Source organism: Hypanus sabinus, unplaced genomic scaffold, assembly GCF_030144855.1.
Source record: "Hypanus sabinus isolate sHypSab1 unplaced genomic scaffold, sHypSab1.hap1 scaffold_1983, whole genome shotgun sequence".
In the NCBI taxonomy this organism is placed as follows: Eukaryota; Metazoa; Chordata; class Chondrichthyes; order Myliobatiformes; family Dasyatidae; genus Hypanus; species Hypanus sabinus.
Window position 1 is genome coordinate 18094 of NW_026780082.1, and position 22038 is coordinate 40131.

Consider the following 22038-nt stretch of genomic DNA (forward strand, 5'->3'; position numbering starts at 1 on the left):
AGGTTTTCTGTTGACTAATACACTGTGTGTGGACCCCGCTGGCAATTCTGGTGTTGTGACCCGAATCGAGACAAACACCACGCTGCCCACTCCACCAACAACACGGCACAGCCGGACACATAACAGGGGACTATACATGTCACAACACTGGATTCAGTGACGAACTGGAATTCAGTGTCCCACTGGAATCATCAGAAACGTCCATTCAGGTGTTTTTAAAAGAGAGCGCTCCGCCACGGGTGACGTCACACAGCTCCGCCCCCCCCCCCACGAGTCCGACGTCACATATGAGCTCCCCACATCGGGACCTGCCCTCGCGTGCGCGGTGTCTACGTCACCCACGCGTTGGAGAGTTCAATGATTTATCATTTAACGGCTGAGCTACCAATCACGTGACCACCCCCTCCATCACAGCTGAAAAACAAAGCTTCAGGAGCTGCGCTGTCCCCATTGGTGCGCAGGAATGTCAATCACTGGTTACACCCAATTGCGGAAGTGGACAAGCCGAGAGGGCGTTACCCCGCTGAGTTCGTCTCTCGCTGCGGAACCGGAATCTCGACAGGGCGGAACAAATCTCAAAGTAAATGTCCGCTTTCTGATTTATTTCCATTTCCCTCCGAGGGAAGTTGAGGCGTTTATGAAGCGTCTCCTGCGGCCAGAGTCTGATTTATCTCTGAGAGGTAGAAGGAGACCGCTCGGCCCGTCGGTTTGATGCCGATTCCCCGGGGAGGGAGGGAGAGGGGGATTTTACTGAAAGGATGAAGATGGTGTGAGAGGGGGCGGACAGGATGTTTGACCCGGTGGGGACAGGAGCAGCTCATCTGTGGAAATGTCTGAGCCCACCGTGGTGGCGAGCAGAGGGATTCACCACATTGAGGGGCAAATACCGGCAGACTGTTGCCCTGCAAGCGGGGCCAATGGTCCGGACAAAGTGACAATTATTTGTGTTTTGTTGAGACTGTACCTGGAATATGGTGTAAAATCCCGCTACCCATACTAACACGGGTTATGCAGACCAAAGAACAAACTGCCGGAGGAACTCAGTGGGTCAGGCAGCGTCTGTGGAGGGGAATGGACCGTCAACATTTCGGGCCGAGACCTTCCCTCTGGACTGAGAGTGGACGGGAAATAGTCAGAGAAAAGAGGTGAGGGGTGGGGATGGGGCAAGAGCTGAGGAGTGAGAGGTGGATCCAGGTGAGTGGGAGGTGGGGAGGTGGAGATACTGACAGAGGTGGGAGGTGAGTGTTTGGGGCAACACCGGGCTGCAGAAGACGGAAATTCATTCCATAGAGGATGAACAAAACGGTTAGAGAGTATTTGTTATAGAGAGTGCAATGACATGAAAGCCGACAACTTGTTGATGGTTAGAGGGGCTGAACGTCCACAGGCAGAAAAGAGCAGACAGAACGAATAGACCTGCGAGGTAATCTCAATACACAGAGGCTGTTAGTACCTGGAATGAGCTGTTCAGTGTTTGCATCGTTGGTTATCTACCTTGGGTTCTGTATCCTCACTATGTTTGGGAATTCCCACTCACTGTCGTCTGTCTGTGAGCAGCTGGAAATTAAAGAAACACTCAGGATGCTGGAGACCTGAAATCACATCAGAAATTGTTTGAAGCCATTCTGACACAAGGTGTTGAAGCTGAAGCACTAACTTCGTTCGTCTCCACCGATGTTCTTCATCCATTGTGTGTTTCTTGTATTTGCAGGGTTTTTTTTAGAACATTTCATTGGAATAATTTAAATCTGCGAAATGCACTTGTGTGGGACGCGCAATGTAATTCATTCACTTACAGCACAGAATCAGGGCTTTCGGCCCATCTAATCTGTGCCATTCTCTGCCTGGACCCGTCCACATGCATACAGACTCTTGATGTCAATACCTCCCTCATCCATGTACCCAGACAAACGTCTCTTCAATGCTGCAAATGAACCCGCATCCACATACGCATCACTTTCCGAGTGAATTAAAAATCACAATGAACAGGGATGTCGGAACAGATCTGTTCAGAACAGTCCTGGGTACCGGCTTCCAGAGAGAATACGCTTCTCACTCTACCAGCACCCTCTGCCTCTGTGGTCAGGTCATCTCAGTATCCACAAAGCCAAGTTCCCCTGGATCTCTGCTTCCTGCAACCCTGACCCGGCCTAATCTGGGGAACATTTTCAAAATTCTCACTAAAATCCATTTGGTGCTTCTGCATGAATTTCAATAAATACTCCTGAGTTCCTGAAGTGCGGTGAGCAGTGAAAAGATAAGCACAGAATATATCAAAAAGACCAAAAAAATGAAGTTCCATTGGGACAAAGAAATTGAAATTCCGTGGTGTGTGTGTGTGTGTGTGTGTGTGTGTGTGTGTGTGTGTGTGTGTGTGTGAGTGATCCTGTGAACGTATGTATTTTTTTGAGGGAGAAATTGACAGAAACTTAGATGGAAGATAGAAAAATAGATAGATGGACAGAAGCACAGATAGACAGAGATATTTCCCCATCACAGGAAAATTCATTGCTGTAACATGAGAGAATTAAAGAGATTGGCGTGGGCAGAAACACCAGAATGGACTTTGTAGACCTCACTACACACATCGATGCTGTGAAACTCCACGGACAAGGTGGAGCGAACTGCCCGCTTGCATGAGCAGAATATGTTGATTGCAGAGTGTCATTGTCTGGTAGGGCAGGACAAGAGGAACTCTATCGCTATTGCTCCACTGCCTCTTCTTACCAGATTGCTTCCTCACCAGCCCGTTACCTTTCATACTCACCGGGCTTCATCTGTCACTTTTCCCCTCCCCATGACCTTTTATTCTGGTGTCTTCCCCGTAATTTTCCAGAACTGAAGAAAGGTTTCGGCCCGATATATCGACTGTTGATTAATTTCATAAATGCTGGTCGACCTGCTGAGTTTCTCCAGCATTTTCTGTGTGTGTTTCCTTGGATTTCCAGCATCTACAGGAATCCATGTGTTTAAGATATTGAAATGTACATACATTTTGAAAATCGGAAAAAGATGGAGACACATGGATAAGTGAATCCATAAGACCATCAGATATAGGAGCAGAAGTAGGCCATTTGAGCCATCCAGTCTGCTCCACCATTCAACAGTGGGCTGATCAAATTCTTCTAGTCATCTCCACTCCCCTGAATGCCCTGACTAATCAAGAACCTTTCTATCTCTTCCTTAAATACAAACACTGACTTGGCCTCCATGGCTGCCCGTAGCAACAAATTCCACAGATTTACCATCCTCTGACTAGAGTGATTTGTCCTCATCTCAGTTCGAAATGGACGTCCTTCAATTCTGAAGTCGTGCCCTCTTGTCCAAGAATCCTCTACCATGGGAAATTAATTAATCCCCTACCATGCAGATGATACTTAGGTAGGTGGCGTTGTGGATAATGAAGTAGGTTTTCAAAGCTTTCAGAGAGATTTAGGCCAGTTATAAGAGTGGACTGAACGATGACAGATGGAGTTTAATGCTGATAATTGCGAAGTGCTATATTTTGGTAGGAATAATCCAAATAGGACATACATGGTAAATGGTAGAGCTTTGAAGAATGCAGTAGAACAGAGTGATCTAGGAATAATGATGCATAGTTCCCTGACGGTGGTATCTCACGTGGATAGGGTGGTGAAGAAAGCTTTTGGTATGCTAGCATTTATAAATCAGAGCATTGAGTATAGGAGTTGTGATGTAATGTTAAAATTGTACAAGGCATTGGTAAGGCCGAATTCGGAGTATTGTGTACCGTTCTGGTCAACGAATTATAGGAAAGATGTCAACAAAATAGACAGAGTACTGAGAAGATTTACTATAATGTTCCCTGGGTTTCAGCACCTAAGATACAGAGAAAGGTTGAACAAGTTAGGTCTTTATTCTTTGGGGCGTAGAAGGTTGAGGGGGACTTGATAGAGGTATTTAAAATTATGAAGGGAATAAATCGAGTTGACCTGGATAGGCGTTTTCCATTGAGAGTAGGGGAGATTCAAATAAGAGGACATGATTTGAAAAGTTTAAGGGTAACAGTAGGGGGATTTCTTTACTCAGAAAGTGGTAGCTGTGTGGAACTCGCTTCCAGTATAAGTGGTAGAGGCTGGTTCGATATTGACATTTAAAGTTAAATTGGATAGGTATATGGACAGGAAAGGAATGGAGGGTTATGGGCTGAGTGCGGGTCGGTGGGACTAGGTGAGAGTAAGCATTCGGCACGGACTAGAAGGACAGAGATGGCCTGCTTTCGTGCCGTAATTGTTATATGGTTATGGTTATTAACTTTACCATATCCAATCTGTTCAGGACTTTTAACATTCTGAATGCCTCTATGAGACTCCCCGTCATTCTCTTGAACTCCAGAGAATACAGTCCAAGAGCGGTCAGATGTTCCTCATACGGTAAACCTTTCATTCCTGGAATCATTCTCGTGAATCTTCTCTGAACCCTTTCCAATATCAGTATATCCTTTCTAAAATAAGGATCCCAAAACTGCACACAATTCTCCAAGTGTGGTCTACCGAGTGTCTTGTAGAGCCTCAACATCACATCCCTTCTCTTATATATTGTACGTCGAGTAATGAATGCCAACATTGCATTTGGCGCCTTCACCACCGACTCAACCTGGAAATTAACTTTATGGGTACCCTGCACAAGGAGCCCCAAGTCCATTTGCCTCTCTGTATTTTGAAGGATCTCCCCATCTAAATAATACTCTGCCCGTTTATTTCTTCCACCAGAGTGCATGACCATCCATTTTCCAACTTTATATTTCATTTGCCATTTCTTTGTCCGTACCCTAAACTATCTGAGTCTCTCTGCAATCTTTCTGTTTCCTCAACACTACCCGCTCCTCCACCTATCTTTGTATCATCGGCAATTTTATCCACAAATCCATTAATACTGTAGTCCAAGTCATAGACATACATCGTAAACAGCAGCGATCCCAAAACTGACCCCTGTGGAACTCCACTGGTAACTGGCAGCCAGTCAGAATACGATATATTTATTCCCACTCTTCTGCTGACCTAGCAATGTTCAACCACGCCAGTAACTTCACTGTAATTCCATGACCTCTTATTGCTAAGCGGCCTCATGTGCAGCACCTTGTCAAAGGATTTCTGAAAATCCAAGTACACTATATCTATTTCATGTCCTTCGTCTACCTGGCTTGTAATTTCATTGAAAAATTGCAGTGGGTTTCTCAGGCAGGGTTTTCCTTTCAGGAATCCATGCTGGCTTTGGCATCTCTTGTCATGTGTCTCAGATACTCCATAATCTCATCCCTAAAAATCGCTTCCAACAACTTCCCAACCACTGATGCCAGGCTAACAGGACAATAGGTTCCTTTCTTCTGCCTCCCTCTCTTCTTAAATTGCGGATAACATTTGCAATTTACCAGTCATCCGGCACAATGCCAGAATCTGTCGTTTCTTGAAAGATCATCGTTAAGGCCTCTGCAGTCTCTCCAGTTACATCCTTCAGAACCCGAGGGTGTATTCCACCAGGTCCAGGGGATTCATCTACACTCAGACCATTATCTTCCTCAGCACCTTCTCAGTCGTAATTGTTACTGCACAGACTTCACTTCCCTAATACTCTTGAATGTCTGATATACTGTAGACATCTTCCACTGTGAAGACTGATGCAGACTACTCATTCAGTTCCACTGCCATCTCTGCATTTCTCATTACAATATATCCAGCATCATTCTGTATTTGTCCTATATCTACCCTTGACTCTCTTTTACCTTTTATATACTTAAAAAAAGCTTTTAGTATCCTCTTTGATATTAGTCCCATACTTCCTCGCATCATTCATCAGTTCCTTCTGAATGACCTTCCTGGATTTCTTCTGCAAGTTTTTAAAAGCCTCCAATCCTCTATCTTTCCACTAGCTCTGGCTTCCTTGTACACCGTCTTTTGTTTTTACTTTGGCTCTGACTTCACTTGTCAGCCTTGCTCTTTTCAATGTTTTGGGTGATTTTCACTAACTTCTGTGACTCAGACAGCTGGGTTGTTGCAATTCACCTCTCAAGTCTGACAGCAGAGTAAGGAGTGAATCTTCGATGGAGCAGAGTCAGAAACCAAAGAGTTGCCAGCCTGAGTCTTGGCTTTCTGGCTCAAGAAAGAGATGGGGCCTGGAGTTTACAAAGAGGAGGAAGACGAGGAATCAGACCAACAGGATGTGGCTACAAATGATAGATCAGAAACATTTAGAAACTGGTTGATTGAAAAAAAAAGGTGGTTTATTTCTGCAAAATATTGGTGGAAATCAACAGATCAGGAAGCAAATGTGGAGAGGAATAAATAGACAACATTTAGGACAAGTCCCTTCAGCATGCCTGTACTATACTTAACTGCTGCACGAATTGCAGATTTCCTTCTGCATTTTATGTGTATGTGTCTACATTTCCAGCAACAGCAGAATGTCTTGTGTTTCATATCTGCATTTTTAAGAAGGTTCTACTTTGGCATTAAACACGCGGAAAGTTTGCTGATATTAATTGTATTCTTTATGGGAGCTGTTTTCTGTGTTAAAAGAGCTGCTGAGTTTTCTACACCAAAAAAAAATGATATGGAGATGTAACTGGTGTCTGCAGAAACGTTTAATGGCACCATGATTACCCAGAAAGCGCTGCGATAATAAATTCGCCGGCGCTGAAGCCCTGATTGAATGCGCAGGCGTCAAAGATGCGAATGTTGCGCATGCGCAGTTCACAGAAGGCCTCGTGAACTCGGCGCAGGTAAGAACGATTCTCCGGGTCAGCCTTTATAACACCGACTGAGGGACAATTGCAGTGAGTCCAGTCACTCTAACCCTCATTCCCGGCACAGTCCTGCTCTCGTCCCTCTTTCTCAGCCCCACGATCCGTACTCGGGTCCCGGGGACCTTCCGGCTGATGAGGGAATGGGAACCGATGGATCTCTCAGACAGAGCTGAGCTCCAGCTATCTGAATGTGAGGATTGGGAACTCGGAGATAGGGTACAACTATCTTTTACATCAGCTGTTGAGAAAATCACATCTGTTTTACCTCCAATCCCAAACAAGAGAAAATCTGCAGATGCTGGAAATCCAAGCAACACGCACAAAATGCCGGAGGAACTCAGCATTAGTACTCTTTTCCATAGATGATGCCTGGCCTGCTGAGTTCCTCCAGCATTTTGTGTGTGTTGCTTTGTTCTACCTCCTCCTGGTCTGAACTTTTCTACCCGTGAGAACATGTTTTGACTCATTCTCTCTGGGAAGGTAATTATATCAAACAGCTATTTGCCCTGGGCAACGATTAGCTTTCACATCACAAATGTGCCAGATGTCTCCAATGAGACACACTACTCCCCTTCCCTTCTGTTTCATAGGCATTGCCATCAACGAGTTCACCTAGGGAAGGGTTCGGGGAAATATGTATGTACAATACAGAAACTGGTATTATCTGTGTCTATTGTGGAGATGCAAAAGTTGCTGGAGAATTTACAAGTGGGAAAAAGTGGAGTGATACTTGGAACTGTGACTTTTTGAAGTGCAAGCAAGCCACTTTGGACAAAGTGCAAAAGCTCTGGTGAGAAAATCCTTCATTACCTGTTACAGGCCTGTTACATAGGTTGTGTGACAGTGCAGCTGAGCTTGATTAGACCCAGAGGAGATCAAAGTTGTTATCGACAGTGATTTGCTAGCTGTTAAAATGAATACCTCTCTATATGAAATTCACTGTGCACATGTTGACACTGGATTAAAAAAAATGCATGATACATGCTTCATGTGCACACTGGTCATTACAATTTAGAGGGGACATTGGTGGGAAGGTGGGGAGACCTCCAGTGTCCCTGACACCCTCACCTACAAGATGTGCATCCTGCTGCAGCTTGTAACCCAGCACTTAAGGAGTTGGAGCTGGAAATGGATGAATTCCGGATCATCCAGGAATTGGAGGAGGTGATAAATATGACATGAAGAGAGGTGATACATCCAAGGTGCAGGACACGGGAAACTGGGTGAGAGTCAGGAAGGGAAATAAAGTTAAACAGCCCTCACAGAGTACGCTTGTGGTCAACCCCACAACAACAGGTAGAGCACTTTAGAAACTGTTTTGGTGGGGGGGGGGGGTGGATTACCTGGCAGAGGTAATTCAAAGGGTTGATAGAGGATTCGTTAGTTAGGGGAACAGAACAAGAAGGGGACTAATATCCTTGTGGTAAGGCTTACTACAGCTAGTGTCGGGGGGTGGGGATGATGTGTTTAAAATAAGTTGTAGGGGGAATGGGAGCCAGAATGAGAGAGCAGATAGTGGAAAGGGTAAATTGAATTGATTTTATTACATACATCCTTCATATACATGAGTAGAAATCTTTTGTTTACGTCTCCACCTAAATGTGCAATCTGTAATTCATATAAATAGTTTGCACTTAGGACAGTCTAAATAACATAGAAATCAATTAATTAGTCTGATGGCCTGTTGGAAGGTGATGTCCTGGAGCCTGCTGGTCCTTTTGCTGCGGCACCGTTTCCTGGATGGTAGCAGCAGGAACAGTTTGTGGTTGTGGTGAATTGGGTCCTCAATATCCTTTGGGCCCTTCTTCGTCGTTACAGCTGTTCACCCTCTCAACAGCAAAGGGGATTACCCTGTCTCCATTCCTTCTGTAATCCACAACCAGCTCTTTTGTTTTTGCGACTGAGGGAGAGGTTGTTTTCTTGACACCAGACAGATGTTGTTCAGACCTGTTAGTTTGTAAAAGCTTCCCAATCTTTTTTGCTCTATTATTTACCCTCTCTTTGGCTTTTATGTTGGCTTTGGCTTCTCATTTCAGCCATTGTTCTGTCCTCCTGCCATTCTAATGCTTCATTGGGATGTATCTACCATGCACCTCCCGAATTGTTCCCGGAAACTCCAGCCATTGCTGCTCCATCGACATTCCTACCAGTTTCCCTTTCCAATCAATTTTGTCCAGCTTCTCTGTCATAGAAACCTGGAGAAGTTCAGAGCAGAAACAGACCATATGTCCCATCTAGACAATGCTGAAAACATTTAAGCTGTCTGATGCAATGACCTGCACTGGGACAATAGCCCTCCATACCCATACCATCCAGGTTCCTATCCAAACTTCTCTTAAATGGTGAAATCGAGCTCACATGTACCAGTGTGCTGGCATCTCATTCCACACTCTCACAATTGATTCAGTGAAGAGGTTTTCCACATGTTCCTGTTAAATTTTCACCTTCCCCACTCACCCATCACCTCTGGTTGTCATCCCACCCAACCTCAGTGGAAAAAACCTCCTTGCATTTACCCTATCTGTACCCTCATAATTTTGCATACTTTCAACAAATCCTCAAAACAATGTATAGTTTGTTTGTTTATGCTTAGAGCCTTGTTTAGATGAATAAGATGGTGAGGGGCTTTGATTGTGTGGATAGTCAGAGGCTTTTCCCAGGGCTGAAATGGCTAACAGGAGGGGGCATAGTTTTAAGGCGCTTGGAAATAGATACCGAGGGAAAGTCAGGGGTAAGTCTTTACACAGAGAGTGGTGGGTGTGTGGAATGCACTGCCAGTAGCGGTGGTTGAGGCAGATACGGTAGGGTCTTTTAACATTCTCTTATACAGGTACATGGAGCATAGAAAAATAGAGGGCTATGCGCTAGGGAAACTCTAGGCAGTTTCTAGAGTAAGTTGCATGGTTGGCACAACATTGTGGGCTGAATGGATTGGAATATGCTGTGGATTTCAATGTTTTATGTTGAACAGTGAAATAACTTTGTCTATCCTACAATCCTCTAATAACCACCTCCCATTCACCAAGGATGATTTGGTTATCTCTCCCAGGGGCCCGACAACTTCTGCACTTGCCTCCTGTAGGGTCCGAGGGGGCGCCATGTCATGTCCTTTTCCACGCTCCCATAGACCCTGTGTCCATCTCCTGAGTAAATATGGATGAAAAAGTATTTAACATCTCCCCATCTGCTTTGGTTCCACACGTGGATTGCCATTCCGGTCTTCCAGAGGATCAACTTTGTGCCTTGCAATCCTTTTGCTCTTAATCTATCTCCAGAATCCCTGAAGATTATCCTTCATTTTTTCTGCAATGGCAACCTCATGCCTTCTTTTAGCCATCCTGATTTATTTCTTATTTGTTCTCTTGCTTTGCTTATACTCCATAAGAACCTACCTGCCTATCCCTGTTATATAACTCCGTTTTGTGCTTCACCAGGGTCTCAATATTTCTTGAAATCCAAGGTTCTCTACAGTTTCTATCTGTACCATTTATTCTAAGAAGCACATACCCACTTTGTACTTTCAAAATTTCACTTTGAAGGCCCCCCACTGACCAAGCACACCTTTGCCATAAAGCAGCCTGTCCCAGTCCACAGGTGCCAGATACTGGTGTCAGAATTTGAGGTGTTGATCCATCCCTGAACACATCAGCCTTTCCTACGCTGCTCCTTGTATTGAAATATATAGTGTTCAGCATATTCACTGCACCATGCTCACCGTTTTTCATTCCTGACTTTGTCTGAGGTCTGAACAACATCTGTATCCACAACCCCTCCACTATCTGTTCTGTTATTCAGGCTCCCATTTGCCCTGCAACTTTAGTTTAAACACTCCCCTTACCCCCACCTCCCACGATGCAGCACTATCACCGCTTTGGCTTTCCTCTCCCAGATCAATAAAAAGGAGGTGCATACCAGGTTCAGGCAGATAGGTACAAATGGGGTATGAAGTACAGGAAATTCAACTGAACACTTATGAAAGAAATAAAAGAAGGCATGAGGTTGACCCATCAGAGAACTTGAAGGGGAATCTTCAGGGATTCTGCAGATATGTTAAGAGCAAAAAGATTGCAAGCAAAAACAAAAATAATGCTATAGAAGATCAGAATGGTAATCCATATGAGGAGACAAAATATATGGGGGAGATTTAAAAAAAAAATTTTGCATCCGTATTTACTCAGGAGATGGTCACAGAGTATAGAATTGAGGCAAAGCAGCATGAACTTCATGGACCCTGTACAGATTACAGAGGTGGAGATGTTTGTTGTCCGAAGGCAAATTAGCATGGCTAAATCCCCAGGGTCTGACAAGTTGTTCCCTGGGACTCCGTGGAGGATGTGCAGAAATTGTCGGGCCCCAAGCACAGATATTTAAATCATCATCAGTGACAGGTGAGGTACTGGAGGATTGGAGGACAGTCAATGTTGTTCCGCTGTTCAAGAAAGGCTCTAAAAATAAACAAGAAAATTGTACATTGGTGAGCTTGTCATCAGTGGTGGGAAAGTTATTGGAACGTATGCGCAGGAACCAGATGTATAAGTATTTGGATAGATGTGGACTGATTAAGTATAGGCAGCATGGGGTTGTGCATGGTAGGTCATGTCTAACCAGTCTTATAGAGTCTCTCGAGGAACTTAACAGGAAAGTGGATGAAGACAAGGCAATGGATGTTGTCTACATGGACTTCAGCAAAGTCGTACATGGGGGTGGGTCAGAAAGGTTCAGTTACTCAGCTTTCAGGATGAGATAGTAAACTGGATGAGACACTGTCTTTGGGAGAAGCCAGAGTGTGGTTGCAGATGGTTGCCTGTCTGACTAGAGGCCTGTGTCTAGTGGTGTGTCATAGGGATCACTGCTGGATCTGTTGTTTTTGTCATCTATATCAGTAATCTGGATGATAACATGGTTAACTGAATCAGCAAATTTGTGGATGACACCAAGACTGGAGGTGTAGTGGACAGCGAGGAAGACTGTCATGGCTTGCCGTGTGATCTGGACTAGCTGGAAAAATGGGTTGAGAAACGGAAAATGGAATTTATTGGAGACAAGAGGGAAGTGTTGTATTTGGTAGAACCTATGTCTTACACAGTGACTGGTCGGGCTCTGAGGAGTGCTCGAGACAAAAGTGATTTGGGAATACAGGTCCATAATTCACTGAAAATGGTGTCACAGTTCAATGGGAATAGAAAAAAAGATTTGCCACATTGGCCTTCATAAACCAAAGTACAGAGTACAGTAGATGGATGTTATGTTGACATTGGTGAGGCCTAATTTGGAGTGTTGTGTGCAGTTTTGGTCACCAATCTACAGGAAAGTAAAAGAGGCTGAAAGAGTTCAGAGAAAATTCAGAAGGCTGTTGTCAGGTCTGGAGAACTTGGGCCATAAGGAGCTTTATTCCTTGTAATGGAGAAGATTGAGGGGGGATTTGATAAAGGTATACCAAAATTATGAGGGGTATAGATACGGCAAATACAAGCTGGCTTTTACCACTGAGATGGGTTGGGACTACAACTGGAGGCCATAGGTTTTGGGTGAAAGGTGAAACATTAAGGGGAACATGAGGAGAAACTTCTTCACACAGATCGTCATCTGGGTGTGGAATGAGCCAACAACCCAACTGGTGCATGCAAGCTCGATTTAAACATTTAAGAGGTTTGTATAGGTACCTGGATGGTAGGTGTATGGGAGTAGACAGTTTAAATAGTTCAACACAAACTGGATGGGCCAAGAAGTCTGTTTCTGTGTTGTACTTTTCTATGACTGTGACAAGAACCTGAAATAAGGAATTAGAGCAAATATTAGTATTTTAACAGCTGTGCAGAGCAACTATGCATCTGAGTAGGAGATATTTACATGGCGTTAAACTGTGGTACTTTAAATTAACAGTACATAAAAGAAAATCCCAGCTGCAGGTTAACAATGCTATTTGTGTGAGTGTTTCATTTACTGTGGGGCCAGGCCCCCATGCAGCTCAGTGGGAACAGGGAATAATATCAATGGAGAGAGTCAGACTGAGCCAGGTCACAGATTGGAGATGACAGAAATGCCCCATTCTCATAGAGACATGAAGGGCATCAGAGAGTTTGATGGTCATTCCAGATACCAGCTCTGTGCCCAGTTAGAAGATGATTTCTCTCTCCAGCTTGGGTTGCACCTCACTGTAACAGTGTGATTATCAGATCACACCTTGGCAGCTAAAGTGATCTCATCTGAAATGTTCTTCACCCATTGATGGATTTTGTAAATCTTTTTTACAGGTTAAAAATGACAAGGAATTTGTTAATGGAAATTCAAACACAACACACCAGTTTTGTCTAGATAATTAAGAAGTGCAACAAGGGATTCAATCAACAATCCTTCCTGCTCAGACTGTGGGGAGGAATTCACTCAGTCATCTAACCGACTGGCACGCCTGTTATTTTACACGGGGGAGAGTCCATTCACTTGCTCAGACAGTGGGAATGGATTCAGTTGGTCATCACAACTGAAGGTACATCAGCAAATTCACACTGGGACAAGGCTATTCCCCTATTCTGTGGGTGAGAAGGGATTCAGTCGGTCATCCCACCTGTGGACACACCAGTCAGTTCACACTGGGCAGAGGCTGGTCATCTGCTGAATTTGCGGGGAAGGATTCTCTCGGTCATCTGACCTAATGGCTCATCAGCGAGTTGACACCGGGGAGCGGCCGTTCACCTGCTTGGACTACGGGAAGAGATTCACTGAATCATCTAAGTTGAAGGTACATCAAGGAGTTCATACTGGGGAGAGGCCATTCACCTGCTCAGACTGTGGAAAGGGATTCACTCGGTCATCTCACCTACTGCTACATCGGTTAGTTCACACTGCAGAGAGGGATTTCACCTGCTCAGATTGTGGGAAGAGATTCACTCACTCTTCCACCCTACAGAGACACCAGTCAGTTCACACCAGGGAGAGGCCATTCACCTGCTCAGTCTGTGGGAAGAGATTCACACAGTCATCACACCTACAGAGACACCAGCAAGTTCACACTGGGGAGAAGCCTTTCACCTGCTCAGACTGTGGGAAGAGATTCACACAGTCATCCACCCTACAGAGACACCAATCAGTTCACACTGGGGAGTGGCGGTTCACCTGCTCAGAATGTGGGAAGGGATTCACACAGTTATCCAAACTACTGGCACACCAGTCAGTTCACAGTGGGGAGTGGCCATTCACCTGCTCAGACTGTGGGAAGGGATTCACTCGGTCATCTGATCTGCTGACACACGGGCGAGTTCACACCGGGGAGAGGCCATTCACCTGCTGTGAATGTGGGAAGGGATTCGCTCGGTCATCTGATCTACAGATACACCAGCGAGTTCACACTGGCGAGAGGCCGTTTACCTGCTCAGTCTGTGGGAAGGGATTCCATAAATCATCCAACTTTCATAGACACCAGCAATTTCACACTGGGGTGAAGCAGTTCACCTGCTCAGACTGTGGGAAGGGATTCAGTCGGTCATCCTCACTATTGGCACACCAGTCAGTTCACACTGGGGAGTGGCCATTCACCTGCGCAGAATGTGGGAAGGGATTCGCTCGGTTTTCTGATCTACAGATACACCAGCGAGTTCACACTGGGGAGAGACCATTCACCTGCTCAGTCTGTGGGAAGGGTTTCCATCAATCATCCAACCTTCATAGACACCAGCGAGTTCACACTGGGGTGAAGCCGTTCATCTGCTGTGAATGTGGGAAGGGATTCACTCGGTCATCCTCACTACTAGCACATCAGCGAGTTCACAGTGGGTAGAGACCGTTCACCTGCTCAGAACGTGGGAAGGGATTCACTCAGTCATCCAATCTACAGAGACACCAGCAAGTTCACTTCGGGTAAAGGCCGATCACCTGCTGAGACATTGGGAAGTGTTTTCTCAGCCATCTCCATCAAATATGCATCATTGGGTTCACACTGGGGAGAGGCAGTTTACCTGCTGTGAATGTGAGAAGGGATTCACTCAGTAATCTAACCTTGTGACACACTAGTGGGTTCACACTGGGGAGAAAGTTTCAATAAGCTGCATGCTGGATATTTGTCCATCACTGTTGCAGAATGCAATTTCGAGAGTGACTGTCGGTGCTGAACTCTGCAATTATTGCTGCTATACACCACACACAGTTCTGCACCCTGGTCACTGGGCATGGGAGGAGTTTCTTCTGCTGCACATTCACCTTTAATGGAACTGGATCTGAGACAAATAAATCAATTCTATTTTAAACTCTGTCTCTGGTACTTAGTGCATTTATAACACGCCTAGTGTACAGTAGAGAATCAACTCAGGCCAGCTGGACCCTGCCAGTTATTCATTTCCATGACAGTCTATTTAAATCCGGCCCCCCCCTGTTGCTCATCTCTCACTCTCCCTCTGGTGATGGGTTCCAAACAGTCATCATCTGTGGGTGAAAACGTTTCCCTTGAATTTTCTGCAGACTGAAGAAGTCGAGCTGATTACAGTTCTGTCTGAGATGTTCTTCACCCCTCAAATCTCTGGGCTGAGGAAGAATGATATTGGTTGTTAATCTCCATAATCACGACTAATTTCCACATTATGGGTCATTTTCCCTGCTGCTAAAGGGTTTTTAGAGAACATCACTGTCCTCTAAAGGCCGAAAACAGAATGGGAAACCATCAGTTGGATGTTTAACTGAGCAGGGTCAGATACCAGAGGTGGGTCTGCACAGGGCAGAATTTGGGGCTCTGGACGATGGTCGGGTTAAGAACTTATGATGAGGAGAAGGGAATCAGCAGCGGGGTGTGGCAACAAATGTCAGAGTAGCAACATTTGGAAGCTGATTGACAGAGACAATCAGTCGATTGACTGATGACACAAACAATGCCTGTGGTAAGGTTCTCCACTGGTTGAGGTACATGTGTGTTGGGAATGGTTTTATCCATTGAGGGACTTGTTCCTGCTTGTTTATCCAGTAATATTATATCCAGATGGTTATCATGGATTATCCTCTCTGAAATAATGTATTGATTATCATATAATTTGTACAAACGTTTGTAAGATCTTGACTCTAAAACTGGGTCAGGCTTGAATTCATGGTGCCTTTATTAAGTTATGGTGGGCATTGATGAGTTTGTATTTTAAAGCAAGATTTTGATGAATGATATTTGCCACTTGATTGTACCTTTGTAGGTAATCAGATTGAATTAAACTGCTGCGGGATCCTGGAATGTGTTGGATTGTGTCTGGTTTCTCTTGGCATTTTCTGCACTTACTGCCTTGTTTGTTTGTATGTCATGTATTTTTGTTTTTTTTTCCTTTTGTTAACCACCTTGCCCTGTATTTCTGCAGGAAACCCTTGGGTTTCTGTGAAGAGGTCTCCAACTCTCAGTCAGGTGCATGGTGCTTCCTTGTCACCATCTCATCTGCTCAGATCGTTGAGATGTCTCCCATGGAGGGTCATACTCATTCCACTGTTTAATGTTTTCTTCCAGAGTGATGATTTATTTTTCTGATTTGGCCTCTCATTGAAGTTTTCTGGTCTGTATTTCTTATCATGATTGCATATACACACATGGAGTGCAAATCCTGTTCATTTTTGATGAAAGTATATACTTACAAGTTTTATCTGACTGTCGTCTGATTTTTTTCATGTGTGTTTTTCTTCTTCCTCCTTCTGTCCAAGGTGGTGTTAACCTAAATGTGTCACTCCTGATGAAGGGGTTCAGCCCGAATCATTGTCACTACCTCCTCCCATAGATGCTGTCTGGCCTGCTGAGTTCTGCCAGCATTTGGGCTTTTATTTATTTCCAGCATCTGCAGATTCACTGGTGTCTGAGTGTGAATAGACTTTTCTAAAGTTCTTATTTATCTTTGTAAACTCTACTGATTGAAAATGGGCCAAGATGTTTTTATTAACAAATGTCAGTGTGGGTATTGATGAAAGTGTTTATTACCTTTGTTGTATTTGTCAACTATTGAGCTCTGTTTGCCAAGATTTTTAAGTCTTGAACTAAATTCTGTCAAAGGCTTTCTCTATTTCGCACTACTTGCTTGTTGATATTCCAGATACGTGGGTATCAAGAGTCTCGATAAACTGTGTTGGCCCAAAATGTTGATTCCCATCCATAGACGTTGCCTGACATGCTGAGTTCCTCCAACACTTTGTGTGTAGTTCTCTAGATTTCTAGCATCTGCAGGTCGTCTTGTTTCACAGATAATTATGTTTCTTGAAAGAACAAGCTGGTAGTGAGGTTGTGTGGCTGTGTTGGTAAAATTTAATATTGGCATAGGGTTGGAAGGTGTAGAATCTGTGGGTAGAATAAAGGAACTGGAAACGTAAAAAAAAGATCCCTGATGGGAAATGTATAGAGACCTCCAAACAGTAGTAAGTATGTGGTCCACAAGTTACAATGGGAGATAGAAAATGTGTACCAAAAGGGCAACGTTACAACAGGGGCTGTCATGCAAGTGATAAGGAAAATTAGGTTGGTGTTGGTCTCAAGATGAGGAACTCCCAGAATGCCTATAGGATGCTTTTTTAGAACAGCTCATGGTTGAGCCCATTTGGGGATCAGTTATTCTGGATTGCGTGTTGTCATGATCCAGAAATTATTACGTCACTTACGTTCAAAGAACACTAAGGGCAAGTGATCTTAATGTGATCAAATTCAGCCTGACATCAGAGGAGTAGATGTGGAATAAAGAGAGTTAGAGAGACTTGAGAGAATATATGGTCAAAATTGATTTGAGAAGAACACAGGCAAGGATGAAAACAGAGCAGCAATGGCTGGAATTTCCGGAAGTAATTTGGAAGAAACAGGATATATACACTGGCATGCAGAAGTTTGAGCACCCCTGGTCAAAATTTCTTTTACTGTGAATGGCTAAACGAGTAAAAGATGACCTGAATTCCAAAAGGCATAAAGTTAAAGATAAGAAATTTCTTTAATGGTTTAAGCAAGGATGTTTTTTTTTAATCTCCATCTTTTACAATTTCAAACTATCTAAAAAGGAAAAGGGCCAGAAGCAAATGTTTGGGCAGCCTGCATGGTCAGTACTTCGTAACACCCACTTGACCTCTGGTTGTCATCCCACCCAACATCAGTGGAAAAAACCTCCTTGCAGTGACCCTATCTGTACCCTCATTATTTTGCATACTTCCAACAAATCCTGAAAACAATGTATAGTTTCCTTGTTTATGCTTAGTGCCTTGTTTAGGTACATAAGATGATGAGGGGCATTATTTGTGTGGATAGTCAGAGGCTTTTCCCAGGGCTGAAATGGCTAACAGGAGGGGGCATAATTTTAAGGTGCTTGGAAATAGATACAGAGGGAAAGTCAGGGGTAAGTTTTTGCATAGAGAGTGGTGGGTGGGTGGAATGCACTGCCAGCAACGGTGGTTGAGGCAGATACAATAGGGTCTTTTATCAGCCACTTAGACAGGTACATGGGGCTTAGAAAATAGAGGACTAGGTGCTAGGGAAACTCTAGGCAGTTTCTAGAGTAAATTCCGTGGTTGGCACAACATTGTGGGCTGAATGGCTTGGAATATGCTGTGGATTTCAATGTTTTATGTTGAACAGTGAAATAACTTTGGCTATCCTACAACCCTCTGATAACTGCCCCCCCCCCCCCCCCCCCGTTCACTAAGGATGATTTGGTTATCTCTGCTAGGGGCCCGACAACTTCTGCACTTGCCTCCTGTAGGGTCCAAGGGAGCACCACGTCATGTCCTTTTCCACACTCCCATAGACCCTGTGTCCATCTCCTGAGTAAATAGAGATGAAAAAATATTTAACATCTCCCCATCTGCTTTGGTTCCACACGTGGATTGCCATTCCAGTCTTCCAGAGGATCAACTTTGTGCCTTGCAATCCTTTTGCTCTTAATCTGTCTCTGGAATCCCTGAGGATTATCCTTCATCTTTTTTGCAACAGCAAACTCATTCCTTCTTTTAGCCATCCTGATTTATATCTTATTTGTTCTCTTGCATTGTTTATACTCCATAAGAACCTACCTTTCTATCCCTGTTATACAACTCCATTTTGTGCTTCACCAGGGTCTCAATATTTCTTGAAATCCAAGGTTCCCTGCAGTTTCTATCTGTACCTTTTATTCTAAGAAGCACATACCCGCTTTGTACTTACAAAATTTCACTTTGAAGGCCTCTCAATTACCAAGCATACCTTTGCCATAAAGCAGCCTGTCCCAGTCCACAGTTGCCAGATCCTAGTCTCATAATTCTAGGTGTTGATCCATGCCCTGAACACATCCACCTTTCCTACGGTGTTCCTTGTATTGAAATATACAGGGCTGAGCATATTCACTGCATCATGCTCAACGTTTTTCATTCCTGACCTTGTCTGAGGTCTGAACAACACCTGTCTGCACTACCCCACCACTATCTGTTCTGTTATTCCCCCTGCAATTTTAGTTTACCCCCCCCCCCATGCCCCACCTCCCACCACGCAGCTCTATCACCCCTTTGGCTTCCATCTCCCAGATCAATAAAAAGGAGGTGCATACCAGGTACAGGTGGATAGGAACAAATGGGGTACTTATGAAGTACAGGAAATTCAAGTGAACACTTGTGAAAGAAATAAAAGAAGGCATGAGGTTGCCCCATCAGACAAGGTGAAGGAGAATCCTCAGGGATTCTGTAGGTATGTTAAGAGCAAAAAGATTGCAAAGAAAAAATATTAATCCTCTGCAGGATCAGAATGGTAATCCATATGAGGAGACAAAATAGATGGGGGAGATTTTTTCTGCATTTGTATTTACTCAGGAGATGGACACAGAGTCTGTAGAAGTGACGCAAATCAACATCAACTTCTTGGACCCTGTACAGATTACAGAGATGGAGGTGTTTGCTGTCTTAAGGCAAATTAACATGGGTAAATCCCCAGGGCCTGATAAGTTGTTCCCCAGGAATCTGCGGAAGATAAGTGCAGAAATTGTTGGGGCCCAAACACAGATATTTAAATCGTCCTTAGTATCCGGTGAGGTAGTGGAGAATTGTAGGACGGCCAATATTGTACCACTGTTCAAGAAAGGCTCTGAAAATCAACTAGGAAATTGTATCTTGGTGAGCTTGACATCAGTAAGGGGAAAGTTATTCTAACGTATGTGCAGGAACCGGATAAATAAGTATTTGGATAGATGTGGACTTATGAAGGATAGAGAGCATGTGTTTGTGCATGGTAGGTCATGTCTATCCAATAATAGAGTTTCTTGAGGAAGTTATCAGGAAAGTGGATGAAGGCAAGGCACTAGATGTTGTCTGCAAGGACTTTAGCAAGGCACTTGACAAAGTCTCACATTGGAGGTTGGTCAAGAAGTTTCAGACATGCAGCATTCAAGATGAGATATTAAATTGGATGAGACCCTGTCCTTGGGAGAAGCCAGAATGTGGTAGCTGATGGTTGCCTCTCTGACTGGAGGCTGTGACTAGTGGTGTGCCAGAGGGATCAGTTATGGATCTGTTGTTGTTTGTCATCTATATCAGTAATCTGGATGATAGTGTGTTTAAATGGATCAGCAAATTGGTGGTTGAAGCCAAGACTGGGGATTCAGCGGACTGCGAGGAAGACTATCATGGCTGGCAGTGCAAATGGACCAGGTGGAAAGATGGTTTGAGAAATGGAAAATGGAATTTAATGCAGACAAGTGTGAGTTGTTGCACTTTGGTAGGACCTACCAGGGTATGTCTTACACAGTGACTGGTCGGGCACTGAGGAGTGTTGTAGAAGAAAGGGATTTGGGAATACAGGTCTATATCTCACTGAAAGTGGTGTCACAGTTCGATAGGGACGGAATGAAAGATTTCGTCACATTGGCCTTCATAAACCGAAGTACTGAGTACAGGAGATGGACGTTATGTTGACTTTGTACAAGATATTGGTGAGGCCTAGTTTGGAGTATTGTGTGCGGTTTTGGTCACCTGCCTACATGAAAGATGTAAAAGAAGTTCAGAGAGTTCAGAGAAAATTCACAAGGATGTTGGCAGGTCTGGAGCACTTGGGTTACAAGGAGAGACTGAACAGGTCAGTACTTTATTCCTTGGAATGTAGAAGATTAAGGGGAGATTTGATGGAGGTATACCACAATTATGAGGGTTAAATACAGGGTAAATTCAAGCTGGCTTTTTCCACTGAGATGGGGTGGGACTAAAGCCAGAGGCCATGGGTTAAGGGTGAAAGGTGAAACATTAATGGGGACATGAGGGGAAATTTCTTCATGCAGACTGTCATCCAGGTGAGGAATGAACAGACTGCCCAACAGTTACATGCGAGCTCATTTTCAATATCTAAGAAGTTTGTGTAGGTACCTGGATGGTAGGTGTACGGGGATAGACAGTTTAAATAGTTCAACACAAACTAGATGGGCCAAAGGGCCTGTTTCTGTGTTGTACTTTTCCATGTCTATGACAAGAACCTTAAATAATAATAACATTCACTCAATTTCCTTTTAACAGATGTGCAGACCAACCATACATCTGAGTAGGAGATATTTACATGGTGTTAAAATTGTGGCACTTTAAATTAACAGTACATAAAAGAAAATCCCAGCTGTACGTCAACAAAGGCTATTTGTGTGAGAGTATTTCAGTTACTGTGGGGCCAGGCACCCATGCAGCTCAGTGGGAACAGGGAATAATACCAGTGGAGAGAGTCAACTGAGCCAGGTCACAGATTGGAGATGGCTGAAATGCCCCATTCTCAGAGAGAGGAAGAGCATCAGGGAATTCGTTGGTAATTCCAGATACCAGCACTGTGTCCAGTCAAAAGGTGATTTCTCTCTCCAACTTGGGTTGAACCTCACAGTAACAGATCACATGTGAGCAACTGAAGTGATCTCATATGTAATGTTGTCTTTCATCCATTGATGGTTTTTGTAAATCTTATTACAGGTTAGAAATTTGAAGGAATTTGTCTACAGGAATCTCAAACACAGCACACCAGATTTGCTGTCTCTGTCCAGATATTTAAGAAGTGGAGCAAGGGATTCATTCAACCAGCCTTGCTGTTCAGATTATGGGCAGGGATTCACTCGGTCATCTGACCGACTGGCATGCATGCCAATTTAAAAAAGGGGAGAAGATGTTCTCCTGCTCAGACAGTGGGAATGGATTCAGTTGGTCATCTCAATTGAAGGTACATCAGCAAGTTCACACTGGGGCAAGGCCATTCACCTGTTCTGTGTGTGAGAAGGGATTCAGTCGATCTTCCCACTTGTGGACTTACAGTCATTTCAGACTGGGCAGAGGCTGGTCATCTGCTGAATTTGTGGGGAAGGATTCAC

General features: G+C 44.2%; 1 protein-coding gene across 4 annotated transcripts; it reads left to right on the top strand.

Moving 5' to 3' along the window:
- The first annotated feature begins 6714 nt into the window (after positions 1-6714).
- On the top strand, positions 6715-15958 carry LOC132387557 (zinc finger protein 229-like). 4 transcript variants are annotated; one of them, XM_059959937.1, is made up of 2 exons: positions 6715-6739; positions 13018-15958. In XM_059959937.1, exon 2 carries the CDS (start codon positions 13416-13418, stop codon positions 14535-14537), a length of 1122 nt encoding a protein of 373 aa, XP_059815920.1. In that variant the 5' UTR covers positions 6715-6739; positions 13018-13415; the 3' UTR covers positions 14538-15958. The 4 variants fall into 4 exon arrangements, with proteins under 4 accessions (XP_059815920.1, XP_059815919.1, XP_059815921.1 ...); XM_059959936.1 differs by having other exon boundaries at positions 6737-6793; XM_059959938.1 differs by lacking the exon at positions 6715-6739 and adding an exon at positions 7221-7243.
- The last annotated feature ends 6080 nt before the right edge of the window (positions 15959-22038 follow it).

Bases quoted from the DNA above. Each gene is read 5' to 3' on its own strand.
- LOC132387557 (XM_059959937.1), top strand. From the start codon at position 13,416: ATGGCTCATCAGCGAGTTGACACCGGGGAGCGGCCGTTCACCTGCTTG.